The 25,452-nt window shown below is 49.4% G+C and overlaps 1 protein-coding gene across 11 annotated transcripts in view; it reads left to right on the top strand.

Moving 5' to 3' along the window:
- The window catches only part of phldb1a (pleckstrin homology-like domain, family B, member 1a), a 32,760-nt gene extending 9,240 nt beyond the window's left edge, over positions 1 to 23,520 (top strand). For 5 of the 11 annotated variants that reach the window (XM_060056682.1, XM_060056683.1, XM_060056681.1 and 2 more), the window contains 22 exons: positions 155 to 256; positions 689 to 784; positions 1,366 to 2,411; positions 4,939 to 5,205; positions 5,706 to 5,861; positions 6,451 to 6,588; positions 7,844 to 7,972; positions 8,792 to 8,947; positions 9,590 to 9,700; positions 10,104 to 10,193; positions 10,393 to 10,509; positions 11,193 to 11,315; positions 12,085 to 12,273; positions 12,928 to 13,068; positions 14,406 to 14,522; positions 14,633 to 14,711; positions 15,084 to 15,228; positions 15,645 to 15,735; positions 17,555 to 17,701; positions 19,106 to 19,325; positions 21,919 to 22,004; positions 22,496 to 23,520. In XM_060056682.1, coding sequence (XP_059912665.1) covers positions 155 to 256; positions 689 to 784; positions 1,366 to 2,411; positions 4,939 to 5,205; positions 5,706 to 5,861; positions 6,451 to 6,588; positions 7,844 to 7,972; positions 8,792 to 8,947; positions 9,590 to 9,700; positions 10,104 to 10,193; positions 10,393 to 10,509; positions 11,193 to 11,315; positions 12,085 to 12,273; positions 12,928 to 13,068; positions 14,406 to 14,522; positions 14,633 to 14,711; positions 15,084 to 15,228; positions 15,645 to 15,735; positions 17,555 to 17,701; positions 19,106 to 19,325; positions 21,919 to 22,004; positions 22,496 to 22,636 — 3,887 coding nt within the window. In that variant the 3' untranslated portion in view covers positions 22,637 to 23,520. The remainder of the gene's footprint in view (positions 1 to 154; positions 257 to 688; positions 785 to 1,365; positions 2,412 to 4,938; positions 5,206 to 5,705; positions 5,862 to 6,450; positions 6,589 to 7,843; positions 7,973 to 8,791; positions 8,948 to 9,589; positions 9,701 to 10,103; positions 10,194 to 10,392; positions 10,510 to 11,192; positions 11,316 to 12,084; positions 12,274 to 12,927; positions 13,069 to 14,405; positions 14,523 to 14,632; positions 14,712 to 15,083; positions 15,229 to 15,644; positions 15,736 to 17,554; positions 17,702 to 19,105; positions 19,326 to 21,918; positions 22,005 to 22,495) is intronic. The other 6 variants (XM_060056687.1, XM_060056692.1, XM_060056688.1 and 3 more) reach the window with 5 other exon arrangements.
- The last annotated feature ends 1,932 nt before the right edge of the window (positions 23,521 to 25,452 follow it).

Raw genomic sequence — 25,452 nt, 5'->3', positions numbered from 1 at the left:
TGTTGCTAACGGCCCCTGGGGGGGTCCTCTTCACCAACATGTTGCTAACGGCCCCTGGGCGGTCCTCTTCACCAACATGTTGCTAACGGCCCCTGGGCGGTCCTCTTCACCAACATGTTGTTAACGGCCCCTGGGCGGTCCTCTTCCCCGACAGGGTGCATGCTGTGTTTCGGCCAGTCTGCCTTTTTCCGCTTCAACCACCCAGAGGAAGCCCTCAGGATGAAGAGTATGAACGCCAGCAGAACTCATCAAGCAGGTGAACACTTAATAACACTTATATACCCACCAGGTTATCTTATTTCAACATTTCAACATATAGCTTACATTTTAATTAATAAAATAACCCCCCAGGTTTGTTTTCACATGTAATGCATGCGTTATGTTATTGTTTATTTTTATTTTGAACGTATGCAGTAGTTCTCTGTCCCCAGCATCCAATGCAGGAGCAATAACGGAACAAAGATATCATTTGTACAAGTCTCCTCCATTATAAGTAACCTGGTTTATTCAATCATTACTCGGCACCCAGGGTCTGACCCCAATAAAAAGAGAATTGATTGAATCAGTGGCTATATAAAACCGGCAGACTCGGAGAGAAGCCCTTTTCTTCTGATTCCATGTCTTTGAAGCACAAGCGGTTCCTTCCATTATGTTTGGTTATTTTTCTGCCCTGTTGACCGGAGTATAGCTTCCTTCCTTGCTCTTTACCTTGCTGCTGAGTCTATATCAGACCCATTCTGCCCTGACCTTATAGCGGTCCAACCCGTGGTGGCTGACCTACACTGTGAGCAGCCACGCCTGCTGTCTCTGCTGTGTGTGTGCTCGTGCCCACACTTCTCCTGCCTAAGGCCCAGATTGCACGCGGTCTAATTGAAGCATGTAGCTGTAGATTTTATATTTAGCAGCTCCAGGTCCCTATAGGATTACCACACTAAGGAACAACACATCCTAGCCTTCCTATGGGCTACATTAGCCTCTGCCTGTTAACTACATGCTCACATGAATGTAGTGTGTGTGTGTGTGTGTGTGTGTGTGTGTGTGTGTGTGTGTGTGTGTGTGTGTGTGTGTGTGTGTGTGTGTGTGTGTGTGTGTGTGTGTGTGTGTGTGTGTGTGTATGTGTGTGTTGTATGTGTGTGTGTGTGTGTGTGTGTGTGTGTGTGTGTGTGTGTGTTTGTGTCTAGGTGTGTGTGTCTGGGTGTGTGTGTGTGTATATGTGTTTGTGTCTGGGTATGTGTGTCTAGGTTCGTATGAGAGTGTGTCTAGGTGTGCGTGTGTGTGTCTAGGTGCACACACACACGCACGTATATGTGTATTGTCTGTATTTATTCCCTTTTAATCAGACAGTTCCAATGATCTCCCTCGCAGACTTCAGCAACGTTCCCAACGGCGGGGGCATTCCAGGTCCGGCTGACCACCAGGATAACCCAGGCCACAGCTCCATGATCCCCCCGGACCCCCAGCTCCAGGACCCTCTGGGGTTCAGTGACTACGACTGCCCCTCCCCCTCCTCCTCCTCCTCGTCCTCCGGTCCCGGACAGAACCCGAGCAGCAGACTGACGGCCCCCACGCGACCCCCCTGCTCCCCGGGGGCCAAACCCGTCCCGGTGCCACGCCCGCGGGCCTCCCCTCCCGCGGCCCCCAGCGACGGCTCCGGGGGGGGGCCCCGGGTCGCCGAGAGCCCCCGGTCCCTCCGAGGCAGCCGCGCGGACGTCTCCGTGGGGCCCAGCCCCAGTCCGTCCCCCGCGGCCCCGCAGAGACCCACCCCACGGGGCTCCCCGGCCCCGCCGGCCCGCCCCAGAGTCTCGGGCCCCTCCCTGCACAACCGGCCGCCCAGTCCCGTGCGGGATCAGGGCCAGCTCCGCCCCCGCAGAGACGAGGTCGCCCCCCAGAAGCAAAGGACTCCAGAGGGGGCAGGAGGCAGCGGCCAGAGAGAGCTGCCGCCCCACAGCTCCTTCATGTCCCGGAGCACAACAGCTGGCTTCCTCCAGGGCTCGTCCTCCTCCTCCTCCTCCTCCTCCCTCCCTTCACACCCCTCTGCCGCCAGCAGAGCTGCCTCCGAGAGCCCCCGCGGCCAACGCAAGGCCCAGCCCCAGAGCCAGGCCCCCCACGGCGGGATGGTCCGCGAGCAGCCCCGCGGCCACCTGAGGACCAACTCCGGCTCCTGTCCCGGGATCCAGGGCTCCTCGGTGTCTCTCTCGGGTTCCTCGCCCCTCACCAGCCCCGGGAGGCAGAGGAAAGGATCTCACGGGGCCGGCGCCGGCAGCAGGGACCCCTCCTCCGGCCCCGTGAGGCCCCGCACCAGAGAGCGGAAGAACAGCATCTCGGAGATCAGCGACAACGAGGACGAGCTGCTGGAGTACCACCGCTGGCAGCGGGAGGAGCGCCTCCGCGAGCAGGAGATGGAGAAGCAGGTGAGCTTCCTAATGCGGGCCCTTACGGCAGATCCGGTGTGCCAGTGGCCCCTGTAAGGTCCAGCTTTGTACCAGTCTGAAGTGGGACAAGTTTAGCATCAACAATGGCAGACATCATCGAATATCTGCATTGGGGTAGGGGAGGGGGGGGGGGGCATCTTCCAGGGGGATTACTGGCGCCGGTTAGCCAATGTTAGCCCTGAGTGACAGCGCGGTGTGTATTCCCTTGACGCAGCCCGCTCGGAGGAATCCGACGAGCAGCGGGTGTGTCTGCTCACCGCACTACACTATATTTACCTTTCCTCGAGTGGAACTGAAGCCGCCTCCTCCACTTCTTGGACTTCCTTCTCACAGAAGTCGTGTGGACTTTATAATCCATGCTGAGTCTCTACTACCAACCAATCTGCCTGCCACCGCTCCCCTCCAGCCATGCACGTGGCCCACAGCCTACTGCTCAACCACTACCCCCCCCCCCCACAATCCAGCCCGCATTTGACAGCTGCAGGGCGGGTGGGGGGGGGGGGCGTTGTGGGAGGGAGGAATTCCTGGCTTTCCATGTACACAGGCTATTTCAGTGACCAAATGGACTGCGGTAATAAATACGAGTGGAGTGACGACACGCGCTTGTGTCTGAGCGGGAGGTTTCTGGAGGCCGGTGTGGCCTCACCGTGCCGAGGTTGGCGTCAGAGCTGGACAGTGTGATTGGGAGATCGGTGCGCTGGTTAGGAGGAATTGACTGGACCCACTACTGCGTTGCTGCAGTCATTTGCTGCACGACTTTTGTTGCTTGGGTTGTTGTCATCGGTGTTGACTCGCTGTTGCATTGGTGCTGTGTCGACGAACAGCATCGATTGATGATAAAGAATGAATCAATTATTCTTAACACGCTATTTAAATCCAGGTCTAATAGAAGCATATTTTTAGTACACTGAAGCTGACTTCTGCAGCCTGTTTGAACAACAGGACTGGAGCCTTTAAGAATTGCTTTGGGTTCTTTGGTAACGAATTCTATTGTGTTTATCGTGCATCTTCAAATTGACATTGTTGTTCATATTCAGCGCTATCTGAGCTCACGGTATTGTCACTATCTCTGGTGAATTGTTGCTGTTTTCTGAACAAGGTATTACCGCCAGAAACAAACAGCTGTCACAGTTTCCTTGTGATGAAAGTAAGCACGGTTATTTTAACGAGTGGATGACTGACATTCCACAACATCCATGCTGGAGAGTGAGTCAACGGATGCAGCCGTCCTCAACCCCTTAGCCAAGGGGTTTGTGATCTTAACCCTGCTTTAATGAAGCATAACCACGTGTTTGCATCACGCAGTGGACTCATATATACACCTGGTAGGTTCCTAGGACAAGTAGGTTCCTAGGACATTTAGGATTGTCTCTCTGAGCCCCCCTCAAGTACCACCTCTGAATCTATAAGTTTCATCGTAAAACATGCTTTGCAGGACTGGATTCTTTCAAATTACAGTGTGGTCTGGGACCAAAGACTGGATGAGTGAGGACAGGACCTTACTGTAGCAAGTGAAATCCCCTTTGAAAAATGCCAGGAATGGGGAAACATTCTGGCTGTGAACTGAATGTGAATGAGATGTTCTGACTACTGGCAAGGGAGGGAAAGATAACAGCGAGACAAACTGTCTTGTCAGCACAGTGCTTTGGTGCAAGATTTCTGAACTGAACAATGTATTTTTCAGTGAGTACAAATGAAACCATTCCACCTCGTCTTAGTGCTATACACCGTGACCCAGCGGGCTCACACGGTTAAAGTTAAACACCGCAGGAATAGCGTAACAGATCCTCTGTGCGCTGGATTCTGGAGAATCTAGACGTAAAATATGATCTAGTCCCGACCTAACTGTATAACGTCCCTGTACTGTATAGTCTGCTACGGACCTTCCTCGTGGCGAGAGGGGGAAAACTATTCCAGCGCTGTGTGTTCTTCTGCTATCGGGTTGCAGGGGCCGTCCGCCGCCAGCGCTCGACAGCTGCCCAAACAGGACAATGTCAGCCAAGGGCGCCCGCCGCCCTGCAACACGAGCCGCATGACGTGCCAACACCATTGCTGCGTCTCAATTGCGAGAATGCCTCCTAAATAGATGGCAAATATATAGGTAATAAGGTGGCACAGGCCTGTCCCGAATCGATGCCTGAATTAAATAGGAAGCGTAGGAGGCTAGGTGGTAGGTGCCTTGATTTAGCAGAATTCAAAGGAAGCATTCATGCAATTCCTAATCGTGATGCAGACCCAGCCCTTGTCGGGTGGACGAACCCCGGCTCCTCCTAGCTGAGCGTCGAGGTGTCCCTGAGCAAGACGCCTCACCCTGACTGCTTCTGACGAGCTGGCTGTCAGCCTGCGCGGTGGACTCCGCCGTCGGTGTGTGAATGTGTGAATGAATGGTTGTCAGTCGCTTTTGGATTAAAGAGTCAGTCAGAATCCCCTAAATGTAAATGTAAACGCATTCACGCGATGCCTCCTGGTGACCCAACCCCCCCCCCCCCCTCCGTTCCCTCTGCAGGAGCGCCAGAGACTGGAGTCCATCCTGAGTCTGTGTGCGGAGTACAACACCAACCGGGAGGACCCGCAGGGGGACCCGGGGGAGGCCATGAGGGAGGGGCTGTTCCCCAGAGCCGGGGAGGGGGTCACTGCCAGGGGCCTCTGCCCGGACGGGGGAGGCTGGAAGGCTCTGCACGGAGGAGGGGGAGACAAGCCCCGTATGACGGCGGAGAACGACGAGGAGAACCAGAGAGAGGAGTCCAGCAGCACGGAGAGCACTCACCAAGAGGTAGGGGTCGGGACCTTTGATCTTTGACCCATGACACTAGCTTTCACGCACTTTGGAATGCACACACTTGTGGATGTGTGAGAAGGAGTTAGCAAGGCATGAGTAGGAATGAAGCACAGGTTCTGCTGTGTTTGTTGTGTTGTTTGTAGATCAATGAATCAGTGCCCACTTACGGGCAAAGGGGAAGTCATGTTTGTGGGTTAGCAAGCTATTTACCTTGAAGACACAGTTTACCCTCCTACATGTCTTATTTAGAGGGCTGTTTTAATTGGACGGCTCTGCCTTGTCCTTTGCGCACTGATCTGAAGGTGTGGTTAGCCTCGCTCCACCAGGACCCCTTCCTCAAACGTTTCCCAGCCAGTCAAAGCCAGTTCCAACCACAGGAGGCTCCTATAAAAACATCCAGAGACTCCGAGACCCGGTGAGGGGGTTCTGCATCGCTGGTTCCTCCATGGTTCTAACCCAGGGCTTACCCCCCCCCCCCCCCCCCCCCCCTGCAGTGTGAGGACCTGCTGGTGGAGCTGGGCCGTGGCCCCGGCCCCCGGGAGCAGCACGGCCCGCTGGGGGAGGAGAGGAGCCGGGCCCTGGGCCGCGTGGATGAACTCAGCAGCAGAGTCAGCGAGCTGGACCTGCAGCTGCAGGAGACCAGGCAGGAGGTCAGCATGGAAGCACAGCCACACATGAACACACGCGCACACATATTATGCACACACGCCATGCACACACGTGTTGCACACGTGTTGTCTGATGTAGCACCCCGTCAGCTACATGCCCTACCTGCTCCTTAATAATCTGTTTTATAATCCACTATAATTAGCGTTGGATAAACGTCTCCTAACTAAGGGATAGTAACGTTTTAGCATAGCTTGCCATAGCATGCAATCTAATGTTTATCTAGTCTCTCAATAGTATCCCATCTATAGCGCTATTATTTATCTTTACAAATGAGCCGCCTATAAGACCTCTATATTATGAGTGCATATTTAGACAGTTTGCTCCTGGCTTGTGTGTGTGCTTGTGTGTGTGTGTATGTGTGGGTGTGTGTATATGCGTGTGTGTTTGCTTGTGTGTGTATGTGCGTGGGTGTGTGTATATGCGTTTGTGTACTTGTGTTTGTGTGTGTGTGTGCATGTGTGTATGCGTGCATGTGTTCATGTGTGTGTGTGTGTGTGTGTGTGTGTGTGTGTGTGTGTGTGTGTGTGTGTGTGTGTGTGTGTGTGTGTGTGTGTGTGTGTGCGTGTCCAGGTGGAGATGGAGCGTGCGCTGCTGCAGGCGGAGCGGCGGGAGGAAGAGCAGCAGATGGAGGCGGAGTCAGAGATGATCTCACGGCTGCAGCTGAGACTGCAGCAGCTGGACGAGGCCACCCAGAGAGAGAAGGACCAGGTGGGGAGACCACACAGGGGGGCTCAGTACCACCAAACATGAGTGTTGACACCTGTCCAGTGCCGCTGGGATCTCAGTGCATGTGCGAGTCACAGGGTACGGGCTGGCCGCTGAACACACTCCCGGGGTTGATGTCGAGGTCTCAGTGCGTGCAGAGTGAGGTGAAGCCCGTTCCGTCATTGTTGTTTTCCTCCACGTTTCCTCTTGAGGATCTCCTCTGTGGCGGTGGTGAGGCCATCTCTAAAAGCATTCCTCCCACTACGGTGCTGGACGTTTCAAAGTGATGATGATAATTGTATGAACAGAAAGACTTTACTGACCTCAACTTCCCCATCAGGGAACCACATGCCTGCCATATAATCGGTCTGTAGCCACAGCTGTGATGATAAAAGCACCTGTTCTGAGAATGCAGCTGAAAGCACATTAGATGCATCATTCATTACTGACTCGCTTTTTCCTTCCTGTCTCTTTTAAGTTTGTTCCTCTGAAACTTCTACAACCCTGGCAGCTATTAACACACTGACTACTCTGTTTCTAATACACCTAATCTGTTTTGGCTTATTAACTGTGATGCTGGGCCCTTTGATGTTTGAGTCAGTTCCGGGTTTTGCCAGGTTTGAAGTGTTTGTGTGTGTGTGTGTGTGTGTGTGTGTGTGTGTGTGTGTGTGTGTGTGTGTGTGTGTGTGTGTGTGTGTGTGTGTGTGTGTGTGTGTGTGTGTGTGTGTGTGTGTGTGTGTGTGTGTGTGTGTGTGTGTGTGTTTGTGTAGTGCATGGAAACAGATACAGATACATTTGTATGCATGGTGTATACAGATAATTGACTGTGTGCATTTGTGTATGGGTGCACAATGTGTGTACCTGTTTGTGTGTGTTTGCGTGCTCGTTTCTCCATGTGCATGCGCACGTCCGTTTCTGTATGTGTGTGTGTGTGAATTTATTTTTGCTGGTGTGTGTGTGCAAGAAAATGGAAAATGTGCGGGCCCCTATTCGTGTGTGTGTGTGTTTGTGGATCTGAATTTGTATGACAATGTGGAGGTGCTTATGTGTGTGTGTGCGAGAAAGTGTGTGAACTTGTGTGTGTGTGTGTGTGTGTGTTTATGTCTGTATGTGCATGTGCACATGTGGGCACCTGCGTGCATTTGTGTATGTGTGAACATGTGTGTATATTTGAGTCTACATGGAAACGTGCGCAAGGGCCCTTGTGCATGCGTGTGCGTGCGTGTGTGCGTGTGTGACGATGCCTGTGTGTTTTTAGGGCAGGGCTAGTGTGTCGGCAGAGAGGACTGTGCTGGAGAGGCAGAGGGCTGGGTACAGTGAGCTGAAGAGACAGCTTGATAGATGCGTCTTGTCTGACAGGGAACAGTTACAGGAGCGGCTGCACAGGGTCAGTGTCTCTCTCCCCCAAAGCTCTCTCTCTCTCTCTCTCTCTCTCTGGTTCCATGGCTCTCAGCTATAGTGTGTAAGCGCTGCAGACACCATGGCACATTGCTGGCTATACGGTAGCTTCTGGAACAGCAAACTGTTTCAGTTTGAGGCGCTGCAGAACTGCCGGTGTACCTGCTCACCGACCTCACCACGCTTGTCTGTCCTTCCCCCCCCTCCTCGCTTTCTGTCTCCCACGGCGGAACCATCATAGAGTGTAGAAGATCTGTGGGGTTTGTTTGTTTTGTTGCCTCTCTGTGAATGATGGCTGCACCACTGTTTGCCTTCGCTGTCATGTTGGATGGCTGCTCATTTTCCACTGCTCTCTCTCCTTCCAGATCCAGTAAATGACACGCCTAACACGTAACACATAGTGACGTTGTTAACACCTTTGTCTCCATTGTTCCTCTATGTTCATCTATCATTTCTATCTAAATGTTTTTTTAGAAAACACAATTTTGATTTTTGTTAAAGTCAGGTGAATAATGTTTGTGTGTGTGTGTGTGTGTTTGTATGTTTGTGTGTGTATGCATGTGTATGTGTTTGTTTGTGTGTGTGATTGTGTATTCAATGTGTGTGTTTGTGTGAGCATGTATGTGTCGGTTTGCGTGTGCATATGTATATGTGTGTGTATGTACTTGCATGTATATGTACGGTATGTGTATGTGTGTTTGTTTGCGTATGTGTGTGTGTTTGTGTTTGTGTGTGCGTATGTATATGTGTGTGTGTGTGTGTGTGTGTGTGTGTACGTGCATGTATGTGTGTGTGTGTGTGTGTCCAGGAGGCGGAGGCCCTGGACGCGGGGGGCAGGAGGTTTGAGGAGCTGGAGTTCTGCCAGCTGGAGCAGGAGAGCAGCCTGGAGGAGAGGAAGGAGGCGCACTGCAGCCAGCTCCTCCAGGAGAAGGCCGAGTGCCACCGCAGCCTGTCCCGCAGGAAGGTAACCAGGCCGGGCCCCCTGGCCCTCCAGCCCTCTCCTAGGGCCGTCGCAGCAGGAACCTTCTGAAGCTCCTCCCACTTTTGATTGTAAAAAAATAATTGCTAAGTTGTGTAGCAACTTATGCTAGCTATCTCTGTTGTATACGGGGAATGGGTTAACCTAGCGATTGTAAGTGCTTTGCTCTTGGTTCTATGAACGTCATTACTGTACCGACAGCAATATATTGTTTGTCTTTCTTCTGACAATTGTACTTATTGTAAATTGCTTTGTATTACAGCGTCTGCTAAATGCCGCAAATGTAATCTTTCGTTTGGGATGGAAGACTCTGTTAAATGACTCAATGCCAATGTAAATGTAGACCACAAAAACCACTAAAGGCATATTAGATTTAAAAACCTGAAAGTAGTTTGGTTATTATTGTGGTACTTTATTCGTAAGAGAGAACAGTACAGAGATATGGAAAACTTGAAGAAATGTATATGTTTTAATATGGAGACTAAATAATTCCCCACAGAAAACAACCTGTAGTGTCAGTGTTTCGCTTTGTGATCATAAATAGACCCTGTTTTGAGTGGGTTTTCTAGTTTAAGAAGCAACTTCAGTCATGTGACAGCATGCTGAGATCTGATTGGTGTTCCACAGGAGAAGATGGCCGCCCTGGAGGCTCAGGCCAATCAGCTGGGAGTACAAGCAACTCTGGAGTGTGAGAAGCTGGCCAAGGACCGGACCCTGATTCTGCAGATGCTACACAAGGTTGGTTTATGGGCCTTATTCAGCGAGCGGCCATCTTGGTTCTAAATGCTAGCTGGGGAGGGTGAATTCCATCTTACTCTCTTTTAATTAAGTTGTATAACAATAGCAATATTCCAATCTATAAATAGTTTGCTAACGTTTCTCCTCTCAAGTTAAAACCGTTGTCAACCAGGTTGTTTGCAGAACTATTACTATAAACAGTAATATTAATAATAATAATAATAATAATAATAATAATAATAATAATAATATATATTGTTTCTGTCCTCAGAGGAAATCTTTAATTGTGACATTCCTGTATCATGCTACATATCATTGCTTGCTGATACGCAGCACACACCACTAGCTATGTGCTGCTAGCCATTGAGAGCTAAAGGCCTGGTGTCTCTGCTGCTTCCCACAGGAGAAGGACCGGCTTTGTGTCCTGGAGCAGAGATGCTACAGCCAGGCCGAGGGCAGAGGCCCCCCACAGATCACCTATAACGCCTCCGAGGTAAGCCAGGAAGATCAACACATCTTCTGCCTCACTGCCTTATTATTTTATTTTTTTCATTTGTAAAATGTCCGTGTTGGGCTCCAGGGAGGTCATTCAGAACAGCGTTCAGTCGGACTAGAATCACTGAGGAGACGCATCAGTGAACGCGCTGACCATTTGGGCTTTGACTAAAGGGGACACTTTTTACAACGCACAGGAGCCTTCGCTTCACATCAGCGAACCGGACTTTGTTCGTGAAGAGGGGGGTCGTGATAGTCCCCTTCCCGCCACTACTTCACTCTCTCCTCAAGCCTACCCCCCCAGGCCCCAGGAGGTAAAGGGCCCTCCACAGCAGGTCCTGGTTGCTTTTTGACAGAGTGCTAACAAAGCCTGAGCATATAACTGAGTGGCGTAGGAGTCACTGGCTCTGGTGATTCAGAAGATAACCGGAATGTGCGCACGATCGGATTTGAATCTCTGAGGGAACTGACGTGGTCTGAGGGTGGTTTCAAGCTCGCTGTATGTGTGTGTGTGTGTGTGTTTTTTTGTTTGTGCTTAAGTGTGTGTTTGTGTGTGTGTGTGTGTGTGTGTGTGTGTGTGTGTGTGTGTGTGTGTGTGTGTGGGTGTGTGAGTGAGATAGTGAGAAGTTGAAATATTAGGATGATATGCAGTTGCAAATTAACAAGTGAAGTAATTGTCCGTGATTGTGATGCTTGGAGTGGTTCTGAAGAGCACGGTATTTCTGTCTCATGTGGTTTATGGCTGAAACCTTCAGAGCCTGAGACTGAGGAGTTTGCATGGCGAGCATGGCGAGGGCTTGCATGGCGAGCTGTGTCCCCATGCTGGAGACACAGCGATTCAGGGCTGAGAGCGTTGTGCTCTCGGCGGAACCCTTGCTGTGCTTGCCGTGTTGTTGTTGTTACCCAACACTACCTTTACTTTTGCTTCCCCCCCCCCCCCCCCCTCCAATGCCCCTCCTTCCTCTCTGTCCTCCGGATGTGTTGTCCGTGGGTGCAGGAGTACCTCAAGCTGTCTGACGTCTATAAGATGTACGGGAGCGCTCTGACAGCCCACTCCTCCTCCTCCACCGCTACTCTCCACTGTCTCTCCCTGGCCGCCTCGCCCGCCCTGTCCAGCGAGGTAGAATCCCCCACTGTCACCCTCTCTCCTTCCTCTCTTGTTTTCTCTCTCCTCTCCTCCTTCCCTCATCCCTCCCCCCCACGCTCTCTCTCCTTCCCCAGTCTTTCTTTATTTCTCTCTCTCTCTCTCTCTCTCTCTCTCTCTCTCTCTCTCTCTCTCTCTCTCTCTCTCTCTCTCTCTCTCTCTATATATCTATATATATATATATATATATATATATATATATATATATATATATATATATATATATATATCTTTGACTCATCCCCCTCTCTCCTATTCTCCTCCCTCTTCCTCTCGGTCTCTCTCTCCGTCCCAGACCAGTACACTTACCACTAAAATCTAACCTCAGGGAATGCACGATATCTGCTTAAACACACGTGATTGGCTGAAATGATGTCACCAATAAAGCACACACTTTCAGCCAATCAGAGATGTCGTTTGATGCCACCCCTGCGGTTTGGTTTGAAGGGTTTGGTTACTCTCGTACAGATATTCTTTATTTATATTTCTCCTCCTTTCTGCTATCTGCTTGTATAATAAATAAGAGTGTGTCTGTGTGTGTTTCTGGGTACTTTTGTGTGTGTGTCTGTATATGCACATGTGCATTTGTTTGGATATGTGTGCGAACATATGTATGTGTGTGTGTGTGTGTGTGTGTGTGTTGTTGCGGACTTGTGTGTCTGTGTATGTTTGTGTGTGTGTGTGTGTGTGTGTGTGTGTGTGTGTGTGTGTGTGTGTGTGTGTGTGTGTGTGTCTGTGTGTGAAGGAGTACATCACGGTCAACCAGCTGAGCCAGATCTTCGGGATGCAGAGGGTGGACCGCTGTCCCACCTCCTCCTCCTCCACCTCCTCTTTCCAGTCATTCCAGCTAGCCCCCGCTGCGCCTCACTTCTCCTGCAGATCATCTGCATTTCCTCCTCCTCCTCCTCCTCCTCCTCCCATCTTCTCTATCCAGGTCTGAGCCCCTCCCTTTTCTCCCAAGTAGTTTTTCCAAAAATTCTGTGGGTTCAATTCAAAAGGTATTGATTCCCTTTAATGCTGTTGATACCCGTTCTCCATCTATGCTGCAATCTGAGCTTCGGAGGCTGCAACCACACGATCCCCAATAAGACACCACAGTGTAGCCATGTGGCGTAACAAGGAACTCCACACATAACATGCTACATATACAGAGCCCTGCCTGTTCATTAATGACACGTATCTACACATTCACTGTAAGTCACTATGTATGAAAGAGAAAAGCATAAGCCAAATAACCAAACAGTTATTATTAACTAGCATTAGATTTTCTGGATGAGCTGGGCCGGGGCATAAAGTAAAAGTTGGAAGCGGTTATTATCTTATCCAATGCAAATCTCATCCCATGGTGGGCCCATTTATTCACCCAAAGACACTAATCAATTACCACGCGGACTCTATAGTTATCAGAAATTATCCGGTGATCGCAGCCTCCCACATTTTCAATCCCATGTCTATCACAATATCGGAAGGTGATACATGATGCTGCTTTATGACTCTGGCACCATCTCTTTACCTCCTCCACCTTCCCCCATGCTGCTCCTATCACGATCCTATCCTCTGCTCCTTGGGGTTCTTCTCGGGGCTGCAGAGCCACCAGCTCCACCAGGGGGCGCTGCCTGCTATGAACCTGGAGCGCTGGTACCAGGACATCATGGCCGCTGGGGAGCACCAGCAGGCCTGCCCTCCCCCGCTGCCTGCCAAGTCCTTTTCCTCCCGCAGGCAGGGGCAGGTAAAGCCCTTCAATTTCTTTATAGCCCTTCAATTTCTCTCTCTCTCTCTCTCTCTCTCGCTTTCTCTCTTTCTGCTTTGATTCTGCTTTCTCTCTTATCACCTCAGACCACCTCATGTTGTGTCACAGTGCAGCGGAATGGTTGACATTGAGTGTTCTTCTTCAGTGAGTCATTGTTGCCGACTTTGTGTTCACAGGACTTTGAGATCACACTGTGCAATATGCCGAAATCTGGGAATGACTGTGTTTATGCATATAATCAAAATGGAATATTCGTTTTATACTTGTTCTCAACACTCATGACATCACCAAAAACTGGTATGGTATTAGTATAAGTATTGGTATAAGTTTTTATTAAGTATTATTATTGGTATTAGTACAAGTATTAGCAATGGTATTCAGAAAAGCATCCTGGACCGATGGACTGGTCAGGAGCAGTTTCACCTGCACAGCTCGAATATTAAACTCATCCCTTCGAGGCAGCCGACTGTGATGAATATTTTAACAGTACAGCGCCCTCTGGAGGACAAAGAAGATGTAACAACAACAACTCTCCCTAGTAACACGCCATGTGCTTGCACTAACGCACATTGTAAAACACGTTATGCTCAACACTGGGTTAAAACGGGGAGCCGCATTCTGCTCACACTCAGACTAATGTATTGATTCACCAATCAATACATGTTGCAGAAGCAAACATGTGGTCATACATGGAGAAGACACATCATCAATGGTGTTGAGAAAACAGATTGATTGACAGACGGACTTGGAGACTGACATACAGACACATACTGAAGGAGTGCCAAAAAGACACAGAGACTGACTGATGGACAGACAGAAGGCTGGGATGGACGGACAGGCAGGCAGGCAGACAGACTGTCAGACAGACAAAAGTAGAGACAGGCAGACACAAACACAAACTGATAGACGGAAAGACAGACACAAACTGAAGGCCTGCCAAAAAGGTATTGATACTCACTGCCGGACAGACAGATAGACATACATACACATGTCTTAATGTCTTAAAATACAGAAATAGAGACTGATTGGGGGACGGAGAGACATAGAGTCTTACTGGTGGACAGACAGAAGGCTAGGACAGACAGAGACAGACTGACGGACAAACAGACACATACACCGACTGTCTTAAAAAGAAAGCCATAGAGTCTGACTGGTGGACAGAAAGAAGGCTAGGATGCACGGATTCGGGCAGACGGACAGACAGACACATATACTGAAAGACCTCGAGACGGAATGGTCGACGGGCAGAGGCACTAACAGACAGAGAGACAGACAGACAGACTGTAACCGTGAGCTCCTCCTGTCTGGTTCTCCAGCCCAGACCAGACGGAGACGGCGGTGGACAGAGACAGTCGTGCTCCCAGCCCAGCAGCACTGCCACGCCCCTCCCACAAGCCAATGGGTTCTCCCACGAGAAGAACGCATCCACCAGGGTGAGGGGGGGACGGGGAGGAAGCATCGTTGCATAGAGGGTGGAACCCGACCACCATGTTCAGCAGATCGTTGGCTTATGACCGTTGGCTCCTGTGCTCCTTACTATCAGGATCTACAGCTGCTGCTCAAAGAGCTGTCACATTCGTCCGACACAGAGTCCAGGAAACAGTATTCTCGGCAGTGCAAAGGTAATACCCCAGACACACTTCTCCTGTACTGCTCACTCACCCAGGATGCAACCTTTCAACAGTGTGTTCCTGACACCTGATTATCCCGTCTGGGATATTAATAAAGAACACCTTCTTTAACTTATCTTTACCTTATGAAACCCCAAGTGGAAAAATGTTCAGCGAGGGGGAAATTGTATGAAAATTATAAAATGTAATTTTGTAAAAAAAACAACGTGTGTATAGTAGACCTACTTCATGCGTTGCCAAACTGCAGGTGTAAACAAGTGTCTCACAGCGTTGTCATGACCACCTGTCACCAGTAGGAAGTGCTATAGCGTCAGTCTATGAGCCGTCTAAATAAAGTACGTGGCTGTCTGTCTACCACCTCAGGTCCATCTCCCACCGTGCACCACTCCTTCCTGCACCACCATGCGCCACCTAGTGGCAACCAGGCGTACGACACGCTGAGCCTGGAGAGCTCCGACAGCACAGAGACCAGCGTCTCCGCCGGCAACTGCGCCTGTTCGCCAGAAAGGTGAGAGAGACTGCCGCTGTTTCCATGGCAACACTCAAGTCTGCCCCCTTGCCTCGTCGAGACGGGTCACCGCCGTGTCTTTTACTCCCCCTTGACAACATGTTTTGTTATATGTGTCTGTTCCCTTGACTACTGCCGCTCACTGCCTGTTGCCATGCCAACCGCCTCTAAGTTTTCCCGGGTTTCCTGAAGCAGAGTTGATCTCGAGGTTGTACACCAGTGAGACGTGAAGCTCCGCCCACTTCAGACAGCCAATATAATTGAATAACCTTCTGTTTTAAATACGGTGCTTTAAATAGGCTTATTACCACCACTACAGCCGTTACTGCTTAGTGGAGTGTGTGGTCGTCTGCTCTCCGGGCCTGGCTGTGTGTGTGTGTGTGTTGACAGAGGCTCTTGTGTCCTCTGCGGTTCAGTGCCAGCGGGCAGGAGGCCCAGCGCATCGAGGAGATGGAGAAGATGCTGAAGGAGGCGCAGCAGGAGAAAGCCCGACTGGTGGAGAACCGCGTGAGTCTCCTAGCAACCTGCCACACCTGGCCTAGTTTCACACTTCAGACCTCAGATACATCTGAAGTCTGAGGTGGGATTTTTGATTCATCTTAAGTCAGGTAGCAAACCAGCTCAGATCTGGGTGAAGGGGGTGTTTCACTTTCTTTTGCTTATTATTTACTTGCGCTTTGTTTGCTGGAAGCAAACATCTGTAAGCGTGTAATTGGCTATTAACAGCAAACACAAACTCAGGCCAGCAGCAGTAAACTGTTAAAAAGTGCCTGTAAAGGATTAAACCAACACTGTGCAGTGTGGCCACAGTATAAATCCTCCAGTGCTTATAAAGCTTACCAACTCACACAAATGAGTTATTAGACAAAGCTGTAAACAAGGCATTACCCCGCCCCTTTCAGCCCTGGTTTCTGGCTCAGGCTCTGTGTGGTCCCCCCGTCCGCCCCAGAAGAAGTTCTGCTAGTTCTGCTCGGACTACTACCCAGATCACACCTGGCCCAACACAGACGGTAGATAACTGATGGATGGATTGGATGCTCCTTTCCCGTCTCCCCGTTAAAGCAGAACGTGACCCCTGCACCACGTGGTGTGTTGGGGGTTCACATTAGACCGCTCTCTCTCCAGGTCCTCCGCTTGCTAAAGCTAAATGGAAAGGCGGTTCAAAGTGGAGCCGTCAGCCGTGCTCCAAAGCGAAACCAAAACGGAAAGCAGTTTACAAAGGCAAGGTCAGGGGGTTTGGATGTCCTCTAAAGACCTCTGACGGTTCCCTGTCCTCGCTTCCCCGTCTCAAACAAAAACCAACTGCATTTCAAGGTTCAAACGGATTCTCCCATAACTCGGGCTCTAAAAAAAGACCAAGCCAGCATGAAATGGCAACTTAATGTTTCAATATTGCATCGTTTCCAAATCAATGTTTATTTAAGGATCCGCGAGACTGTAGGGAATGGTTTGACTGGCGATACCTAATGGCAGAGGAATAGATATATAGACACTGTGTGTGATCCCCTAAGACGCTCATATGTATATAGACATTAGCCATGGCTAGTACTACCCCTAAGACGTGTGCATATAGACGGTAGACTTACATGCGCTACACCACTAAACCCCCGGTGTCTCTCCTGACGTGAGGAATTAAAATATTTGACTATCATTACCATCCATCCATCCCCCCACCATCTCCCTTATAATTACTATGTTACTTATCTTTCATTCTCTCCATCTGTCTCTCCCACCTCTCCTCCCCCTGCTCTCTTCCACCTCCCCCCTACTCCACCTCCCCCTCCTATCTTCCACCTCCTCCCCCTTCCTCTCCTCCCCCTCCTCTCCTCCCCCTCCTCTCCTCCCCCTCTCATCTTCCACCTCCCCCCTACTCCACCTCCGCCTCCTATCTTCCACCTCCCCCCTCTTCCTCAACCTCCCCCCCTGCTCCTCCCTCCTCCCCTCCCCCACCTCCTCCTTCCTCTCTACTACTCACCCTCCCCTCTCCTCTTCCTCCTCCTCCCCCCTTTCTATCCTCCGCCTCGCCCCTTCCTCTTTCGCCTCCCCCCTCTACTCCTCCCTCCACCTCCCCCCCTCCCCCCTCCTCTCCTCCCCCCCTCCCCCTCCTCTCCTCCCCCCCCTCCCCCTCCTCTCCTCCCCCTGCTCTCTTCCACCTCCCCCCTACTCCACCTCTGCCTCCGATCTTCCACCTCCCCCCTCTTCCTCAACCTCCCCCCTCTTCCTCAACCTCCCCCCCACTCCTCCCCTCCCCCTCCCCCTTCCTATCCTCTTCCTCCCCCTCCACCTCCCCCCCTCCCCCCCTCCTCCCCCCCCCCTCCTCCTCCAGGAGCGGGAGGTGCAGGCCCGGCTCCAGATGCTGGAGGAGGAGCGCCGGCGCCGGGAGGAGGCGGAGCGGAGGCTCCTGGACGAGGCCTCCCACCGGAGGAGGCTGGTGGAGGAGGAGGTGAAGCTGAGAGAGAGGCACTTCTCCCAGGTCAGTGGAGGAGGAGGAGGAGGAGGAGGAGGGGAGGAGGGGGAGGGGGAGGTGAAGCTGAGAGAGAGGCACTTCTCCCAGGTCAGTGGAGGAGGAGGAGGAGGAGGAGGAGGAGGAGGAGGGGAGGAGGGGGAGGGGGAGGTGAAGCTGAGAGAGAGGCACTTCTCCCAGGTCAGTGGAGGAGGAGGAGGAGGGGAGGAGGGGGAGGGGGGGAGGAGGAGGTGAAGCTGAGAGAGAGGCACTTCTCCCAGGTCAGTGGAGGAGGAGGAGGAGGAGGAGGAGGAGGGGAGGAGGGGGGAGGGGGAGGAGGGGGAGGAGGGGAGGAGGGGGAGGGGAGGAGGGAGGAGGGGAGGAGGGGGAGGAGGAGGCTGGTGGAGGAGGAGGTGAAGCTGAGAGAGAGGCACTTCTCCCAGGTCAGTGGAGGAGGAGGAGGAGGAGGAGGGGAGGAGGGGGAGGAGGGGAGGAGGGGGGAGGAGGAGGAGGGGGGATGGGAGAGGGAAGCAGAGAGGGGGGGATGGGGAGAGAGAGGGGGGGGAGGGTGGAAAAGAGAGAGAGAGGGAGAGTGGGAGAGAGACAACGGGATGGGAAGAGAGAGATAAAGAGCGAAAGAGTGAGAAATGTAAACAAATAATAATATTCATTCTAACAGTCTATAAAACAAGGAAATATAGAAAGAAGGAACAATTAACAGAGAAAGGACATTCAACATGTAAAAATAAAAAGAGACTGAGAAAAGAGAAAAGAGAGAAAGACTGACAACAAAGGTAGAAAGAAACAGAGAAAAATACAAACAAAACCACAAAGACAGAAAGAAATACAGATAGAAAGAAGGAAGGAGAAATAAGTATTTTTACAGAGAAGGTACACTCAACACATAAACATACGTGATGGATGAAAAGAGGCTGAAGCGACTGAATGACTACATGAGAGAAACATCAAGAAAACAAGGAAGAAAGGAGGAGAAGGAGAGGAGAGGTATAAGAGAGTGTAAACTAGATGCTACTAGGAGACGAGGGGAGATACCAGAGGTGTAAGGAGAAGTGGGGGCCAGGGTAAGAGTCAGAGCTGAGTGGACAGGCAGAAACATGAGAGGAATGGACAGAGACATCAAATTGATAAATAATTATCATAGAATATTATATGACGTATGTAACCAGATTTATTCCCTTCATTATTGACCTCATTTATTTGATTTATCGTGCGTATAAATTGTAATTCCTGTTGTGCGAATACTCTCGACAAACAAACACCGTCCTCCTTAAACCAATAACGATGGTTACCCACCCGGTCTGTCTCATTAATATCCTCTCTTTTTTATCGTACACACACCTGTAAGTTGGTCGTAAATGAGCCATTAATCCGCCGCCGCTGTGAGGGTGATGTTGTCGTCATTCCTCCCCCAAGGCTCGGCCAATGACGCGCTACCTGCCCAACCGGAAGGAGGAGTTTGACCTGCGGGTCCACGTGGAGTCGTCCGGCCACAGCGTGGACACCTGCCCCTTCGTCATCCTCACCGAGAAGATGTGCAAGGGCCACCTGGTGAAGATGGGCGGCAAGATCAAGTCGTGGAAGAAGCGCTGGTTCGTCTTCGACCGCCTCAAGAGGAACTTCTCCTACTATGTTGGTGAGGATGCTCATCTTATCCACGTGTACGTGGATAAATATATCTATTTAATACATAGAGATCTATTTATACACACATTTTGGCACGTTTTTAAATTATTGATATTTTTTTACTTTTACTGCCCTGTAAATCTTCTGCTGTGAAAACCGATTTTCCGTCTGGGATATATTCAATTATAATATCTTAATGCAGGATCTAATTGGATTCGTTTTTTTACGTTGGGTTTAGAGGGTGTAACAGTAATGATGTACTCCTTTTGGGTTAACCGCATTGATATTGCGCCGCTTTTGATTTGTCTGTTTTGGACGTAACGACCCGAGATATCAGTGGATCCAGTCTTTCAGTTTGAAGTCTCTGGTAGTAGTGGTGGTGGTGGGTGTGCTTCATAACGGAATACAACCGCACACTCCCCGGTTTTGATCAGCCTGACCCCCGGGCCGCCCTATAGGCCCGCACTCAGCCCGTTATATCATTATCATTTATTTTCCTTTACATCAAAGGAGATATGTTGAAGCACAAACTCGAACGTCTCCGATTTGTACTCCCTGGTTCCTTTGTAATGCAAAAGCCCCAGTCATTAGAGCGAGCTCATTACCACGCACGCCGCGTCCACCAAACCCTCGAGACTGAACAACGCATGCCCCCACGTTATATCACTCATTACCGTGGCGGTGGGGAGAACGCAAAGTTTGGACACCACTCGAGATGTCGACTTCAGATCTCTCTCCGACTGGGCCCCCCCTCCCTGGGCTTTGTTTTTAAATACACGCGGAACCCCCCCCCCCCCCCCCCCCCACATCAACACCCTGACAGCTGAAGGACGGCCAGAAGCTTGTGATCTACCTAAGGAAACACAAGAGAAACATTTCCCAGAATCCAATTTGTTTGAGTGTCTTCCACGTGCGTCCGTTGTGACTTATCGGTTGTTTGATAGAGACGCTTGTTTATGGATATTCCCTGCGCTGACAGGAAGTGGGAATATTCCAGCCGTTAATCATATAAAGTGGGAGAGGGGATCCTTGGGTAATTTGTACCTCCGTGATCCGGGCTGTCGTAAAGCCTTCGCTTTCCCTTCACACTTGCTTAGCCTTTTCACCCTCTCACTCCTGACGAAGATGATGGTGATGATGGTGATGAAATAGGATGCAATGCTTTCTCCACGCGTGTTTTTTTTTTTCCCCCTCTCCACGGGAGGAGAAGGCTAGCTCCTGGCGTGTTTGTGACTAACAGAACAAAACTCAACATTTCAAAAGCATTTATCTCATTACTAAGCAAATTTGGCCTTATGGAGAGGGGGGGGGGGGGGACAAAAGTGTCAGAAGTAGCTGTTAATTTCCGCTGGATGTTGGGGGGGGTTTATTAATTATTTTTTTTCCAGCGAGACGCTTCAATGCACTCGGACGTAGAAGATAAAAACAGTGGCGTGCTGTTTGTTTGAACGACATTAGGATTCAAAAAAAAAATAATCTGAACTTGTGCCATTGTTTTCTTGTTTTTAAACACCTCTGGCTAAATCCAGATCACACAATAACATATGAGGTCAGTCATAATCAGGCGTTAGTGGAGACGTAGACGTGATAATAATTAGGTCTTGGATATTGACATCCAACTTCAAAGTTGTTTTTCCCATGAAGTTCAATTCAGTCGTGGTTCCATCGAGAAAATACTGGATATTCCTTTTTAATAGTATTATATCTTGCAAATGCCGATACACTACTAACCTTGGGTTTTTATTCATAGCGATATCTGAGCCTTGTATTCACATTCAAAAAAACAAAAGTCCCTTCCTTATGTCTTTTCACGCAGACCTGAGTTAGGGTCGTCTCTGAACTGTTTTCCACATGGGAAAACATAACAGCCTTATGGTCCTGCCTGACACCCACACCAATTAACCTGGGCTCGCCCCGTGGGTGCAGGGAAAGTGTCTCCCAACAGATCTCCCAGCAGGGGGGGTGAGACAGCAGGACCTACCTCACCCCAGCACTGTCTCCCTCTTCTCCCGCTCACCATCTTCAGCCCCCTTCCAAAAAGATCCACACCAAATGATATTCAGTCCAAAACTCAATTCCGTCGTTGTTTAATAATTTCATAATCTTGCATCAATCCGTTAACTGCATAAGCACAGATATTATTTTTTTGATTGTTATTTCAAGTCCTGCTGCTCGAGCCTGTTTCTGTTATTTTACCAGAGCTTTATGTAAATGGGACAATGATATATACTTGTCTCTACTAAATACAAATAATGAAATTGATATTCCACGGCATGAGAAAGACCTTTTCAAGGTTGGACCAAACTCTGTAAGTTCTTCTATTTCTCCCCGTTCCCAAACAAAGAGCCACCGGGACCCAAAGATCAGAAAACACTTTACTCTGTAATGATTTTTCTTGTTTTTTATTTAGCAAGCCGTTGTTATTTGCTTCGCACCCGGCGAGTTTAAGGTCAACCATCTCCTGAAAACATCGGTTCTGATCCTGCTGTTAAATCCACACCTCCGCACGAGGCTGGGCGCCGGGGTATGTGTGGGTGTTGCATCAGAAGGTATAGGGGGATAAAAGCCCCGTATCGTCTCTCTCGTCTCTCCCCTCCCCCAAGACAAGCACGAGAGCAGGCTGAAAGGACTCCTCTACTTCCAGGCCATCGAGGAGGTCTACTACGATCACCTCCGCAGCGCCACCAAGGTAACAGCTCCCCCCTCAACACGGCCCCCCCTGCCAGGCCGGAGGGGGACGCTCGCCAATCTCATCATGGGTTGATTTATAGCTGCATTCAAATATAAATACAAATGGGTCTTATGTATTTCAAGAGACGGGGCATTTTCAAATGAGAGAACATCTCAAAGCGGCGTAAGACGAGGTTGGATTATTGAGCCGTTGGCAGCTGAGGCAAGTTTGGAAAGAAAAAGAAGTGATTTATCGGTTTTTAGAACACTTTATAATTGTATAATATTTTATAGGATGTTATTAGGGATGAAATGTGTTTGCAGCTGTCCAGGGAGCCTGTCTAATGTAGAGAGTACAAACATCAGCCAGGCAGACCCCGCCCCCCGCTGCGCAACAGATGCTTGTTTCCAGACTTTGTTGCTTTTGCCTCTAATTTTCTCGGCTCCCGCTCATCACCGATCAAACACTGTATCCTCCATCCCCCCCTCCCCCCCCCCCCACTCCCCCAGAGCCCCAACCCGTCTCTGACCTTCTGCGTGAAGACCCACGACCGGCTCTACTTCATGGTGGCTCCCTCCCCGGAGGCCATGCGCATCTGGATGGACGTCATAGTAACGGGGGCCGAGGGATACACGCAGTTCATGAGCTGAGGGACCTCGCTGATTGACGGCCAGGGGATTATAAGAGAGGAAGGGGGGGCGGGGGCGGCCAGACGCGTGAACTCGGCGAGAGAGAGAGGGAGATGCGGCCCCCGTGGTTCCGGCGCATTGGGTGCCATCAAACTGGGGGTATCGATGGCTTCCCAGTGGAGAGTCGGAAGAGGACGGATTGAGTGGGGGCTCTGATCGTTAATAAAATGCCCCTTCAGAGTTTATTGATGCTTTCTTTCTTTCTTGATTGTCTCTGGTTAAAAAGAGGCCTCTGTTGTGGAAGGACTGTCCTTTCCTAGCGGGCTGTAAGAGCAGACTCATCCCGGGTCGAGCCGACCGGGGAGAGAGATGTGCGTATAAAGAGAGAGAAACTTAACAACTGACATACTGCTTGTTATGCCAAAATATATAACGATCACTATTATTATTATTTTGTTGTTTTATTTTTTATTATATACTTATTATTATTAGAATACTTAAAATGTCTCTTAGACATTATAATCAACTTAAAGTGTAATACTGCTTAAAGTGAAACAAATTCGCATTAACAGCATTTTGCAGCACAGTATTTATGGCTTATATTTCTTTTCAGAATTTTTATACAATTTGTATTTTTTTGTGTTTTCGGAAGTTATTGGAAAAAACATACAGCCATATTGGTCATTATCAGCATTTTTTTTTTATTGTCCTATTTGTTTTTGTAAAGTACGATAATATAAACAGTTTTTATAATGCTTCCCTGAGACGAATATACAACATGCATCTTAAATAGCACGCATAAGAGAACATCCTGTAATAAATGTAATATATACAGTTTATATACACTTACAGTCATATTGTAACACTGCCATCACTCATCTCCTAAATAAATGTTTATTATTATGTATTATTGGTCTCTATTGGTTTATAAACACACAGACAGCCACACATGTGTGCGTGAGCGTATATGATAAACGATCCCTATATCATATTTCCCTTTTGTGTGTGTGTGTGTGTGTACGTCAACTCTGAACACAAGCGCTGTCAAACCACGCAATGCAGCGCTCAACTCATTGCAGCGATCACTGCAACATTAAACAGACGAGCGCCGGAACCCCAGAAACATACTTAGCATATGACAGGTGAGGTTAGACCCCATTACGTTTGAACCATCAGGTGAACACTTACAACATCTCTTCATTCACTTCAAACCCAGAGCAGCGCCACCGCCCTTTGAATCCAGTTCAAACCCGACCAGCCCCCTGCTGACACCCACTTGACACTCGGCTGTAGTGGGGCTCCCTCTCCTGTTGGTCTGTTTGAACATGAGAGGACGATGTGTGACCTTGAAGACTGGCCAAGGTCACAGCAGGTCCTGGGAGGCTGGCAGAGTAATGAGCTGTAAGGGGGTTGTGTGTGTGTGTGTGTGTGTGTGTGTGTGTGTGTGTGTGTGTGTGTGTGTGCGTGTCTGACACCCTGTCTCATAGCCGGTGAATTATTGATGAGCAGCAGGGCCAGAGTTAACTCTCGCCGCCTGTGTGTGTTCGTACACACAAGAATACATTCACACACATCAAGACGCTCACATGCATATTCGCGCACGTACACACACGCACACACACACACACACACACACACACACACAAACAAACATAGACACACACGCACACACACACACATTTTAACATACATATATTACACAACATTACCTACACACGTGTATACATGCGCACAGACACACACACACACATACACACACACGTAGAAATAGACACACCAACATCCCCCCCAACAAACCCATTTACACGTATACTCACAGATATGCCCACACACACGCACACACTCTCAGATAAGCACATGCATAATTACAAACACCCCACGTATACACATACATACACACATACACATGTGTGCATACACACACATGTGTATAAACACACATACAACACACATACAAACCCTGACATTGTAACACACACACGCACACACACGCACGCACACACACACACACACACACACACACACACACACACACACACACACACACACACACACACACACACACACACACACACACACACACACACCCCCACACAGATGGATATTAGCCCCTAGGTCTTCATAGCAAATAAATAATAATACTATGACCTGAATGTGAGCACTGATCTAACAGAAGGTGGTATTAATATTAATGGGAGATGTTAAGGGAGTCGGAAAAATATGTCAGAAGATAAGAGTAAGTAAATGAAGAGGTTGCGCCGCTACCCCGACCACGGCACCAACGGAAACACTTATTTTGTTTATTTTTTTCCCACCGTACTTCTTTCCAGTATTTTTAAATCGTCATTAGTGGACGTAAGGCTTAACGATCCCTGATGTAAAGTTGCGTTTAACCGTACCTGAGTAAAGAGTAATTAAGGGAGAACAAAGGGGGAATTGTGTTCCACACGCAGACTGCGTGTGTGTGTTTAGGGGTTATCCAACAGACACATCTCCAATGAGAGCGGTTTTTCATCATTAATGAGGAAAAACTGCTTTCATTCGTGATGTGTTTGTTGTGATGTGTTTGTTAGCCATGTGTGCATTTCTTCAAACAAATGTGTCTTATTATGGATGAACAATAAAAAAGGAAAAAAAATAGGCAGTCTTTCAAGTGGATTAGCCTTGATAGTAAACAAATCAGGCAGTACAAAAGAGACATGTTGTCTAATTTCACGGCATGAAGGAAAATTATTTGTAAACACAATATGAAAACTACCTGAGGGAATCAGGCAGAACCAGGAAATTTGATACACAAGCTCAATAAAAAATAACAAAACAACGGACTGACTTGAACA

Source organism: Gadus macrocephalus, chromosome 7 (genome assembly GCF_031168955.1).
Source record: "Gadus macrocephalus chromosome 7, ASM3116895v1".
In the NCBI taxonomy this organism is placed as follows: domain Eukaryota; kingdom Metazoa; phylum Chordata; class Actinopteri; order Gadiformes; family Gadidae; genus Gadus; species Gadus macrocephalus.
The sequence above is the reverse complement of the archived record's forward strand: the minus strand, read 5'-3'. Positions and strand labels throughout refer to the sequence as shown.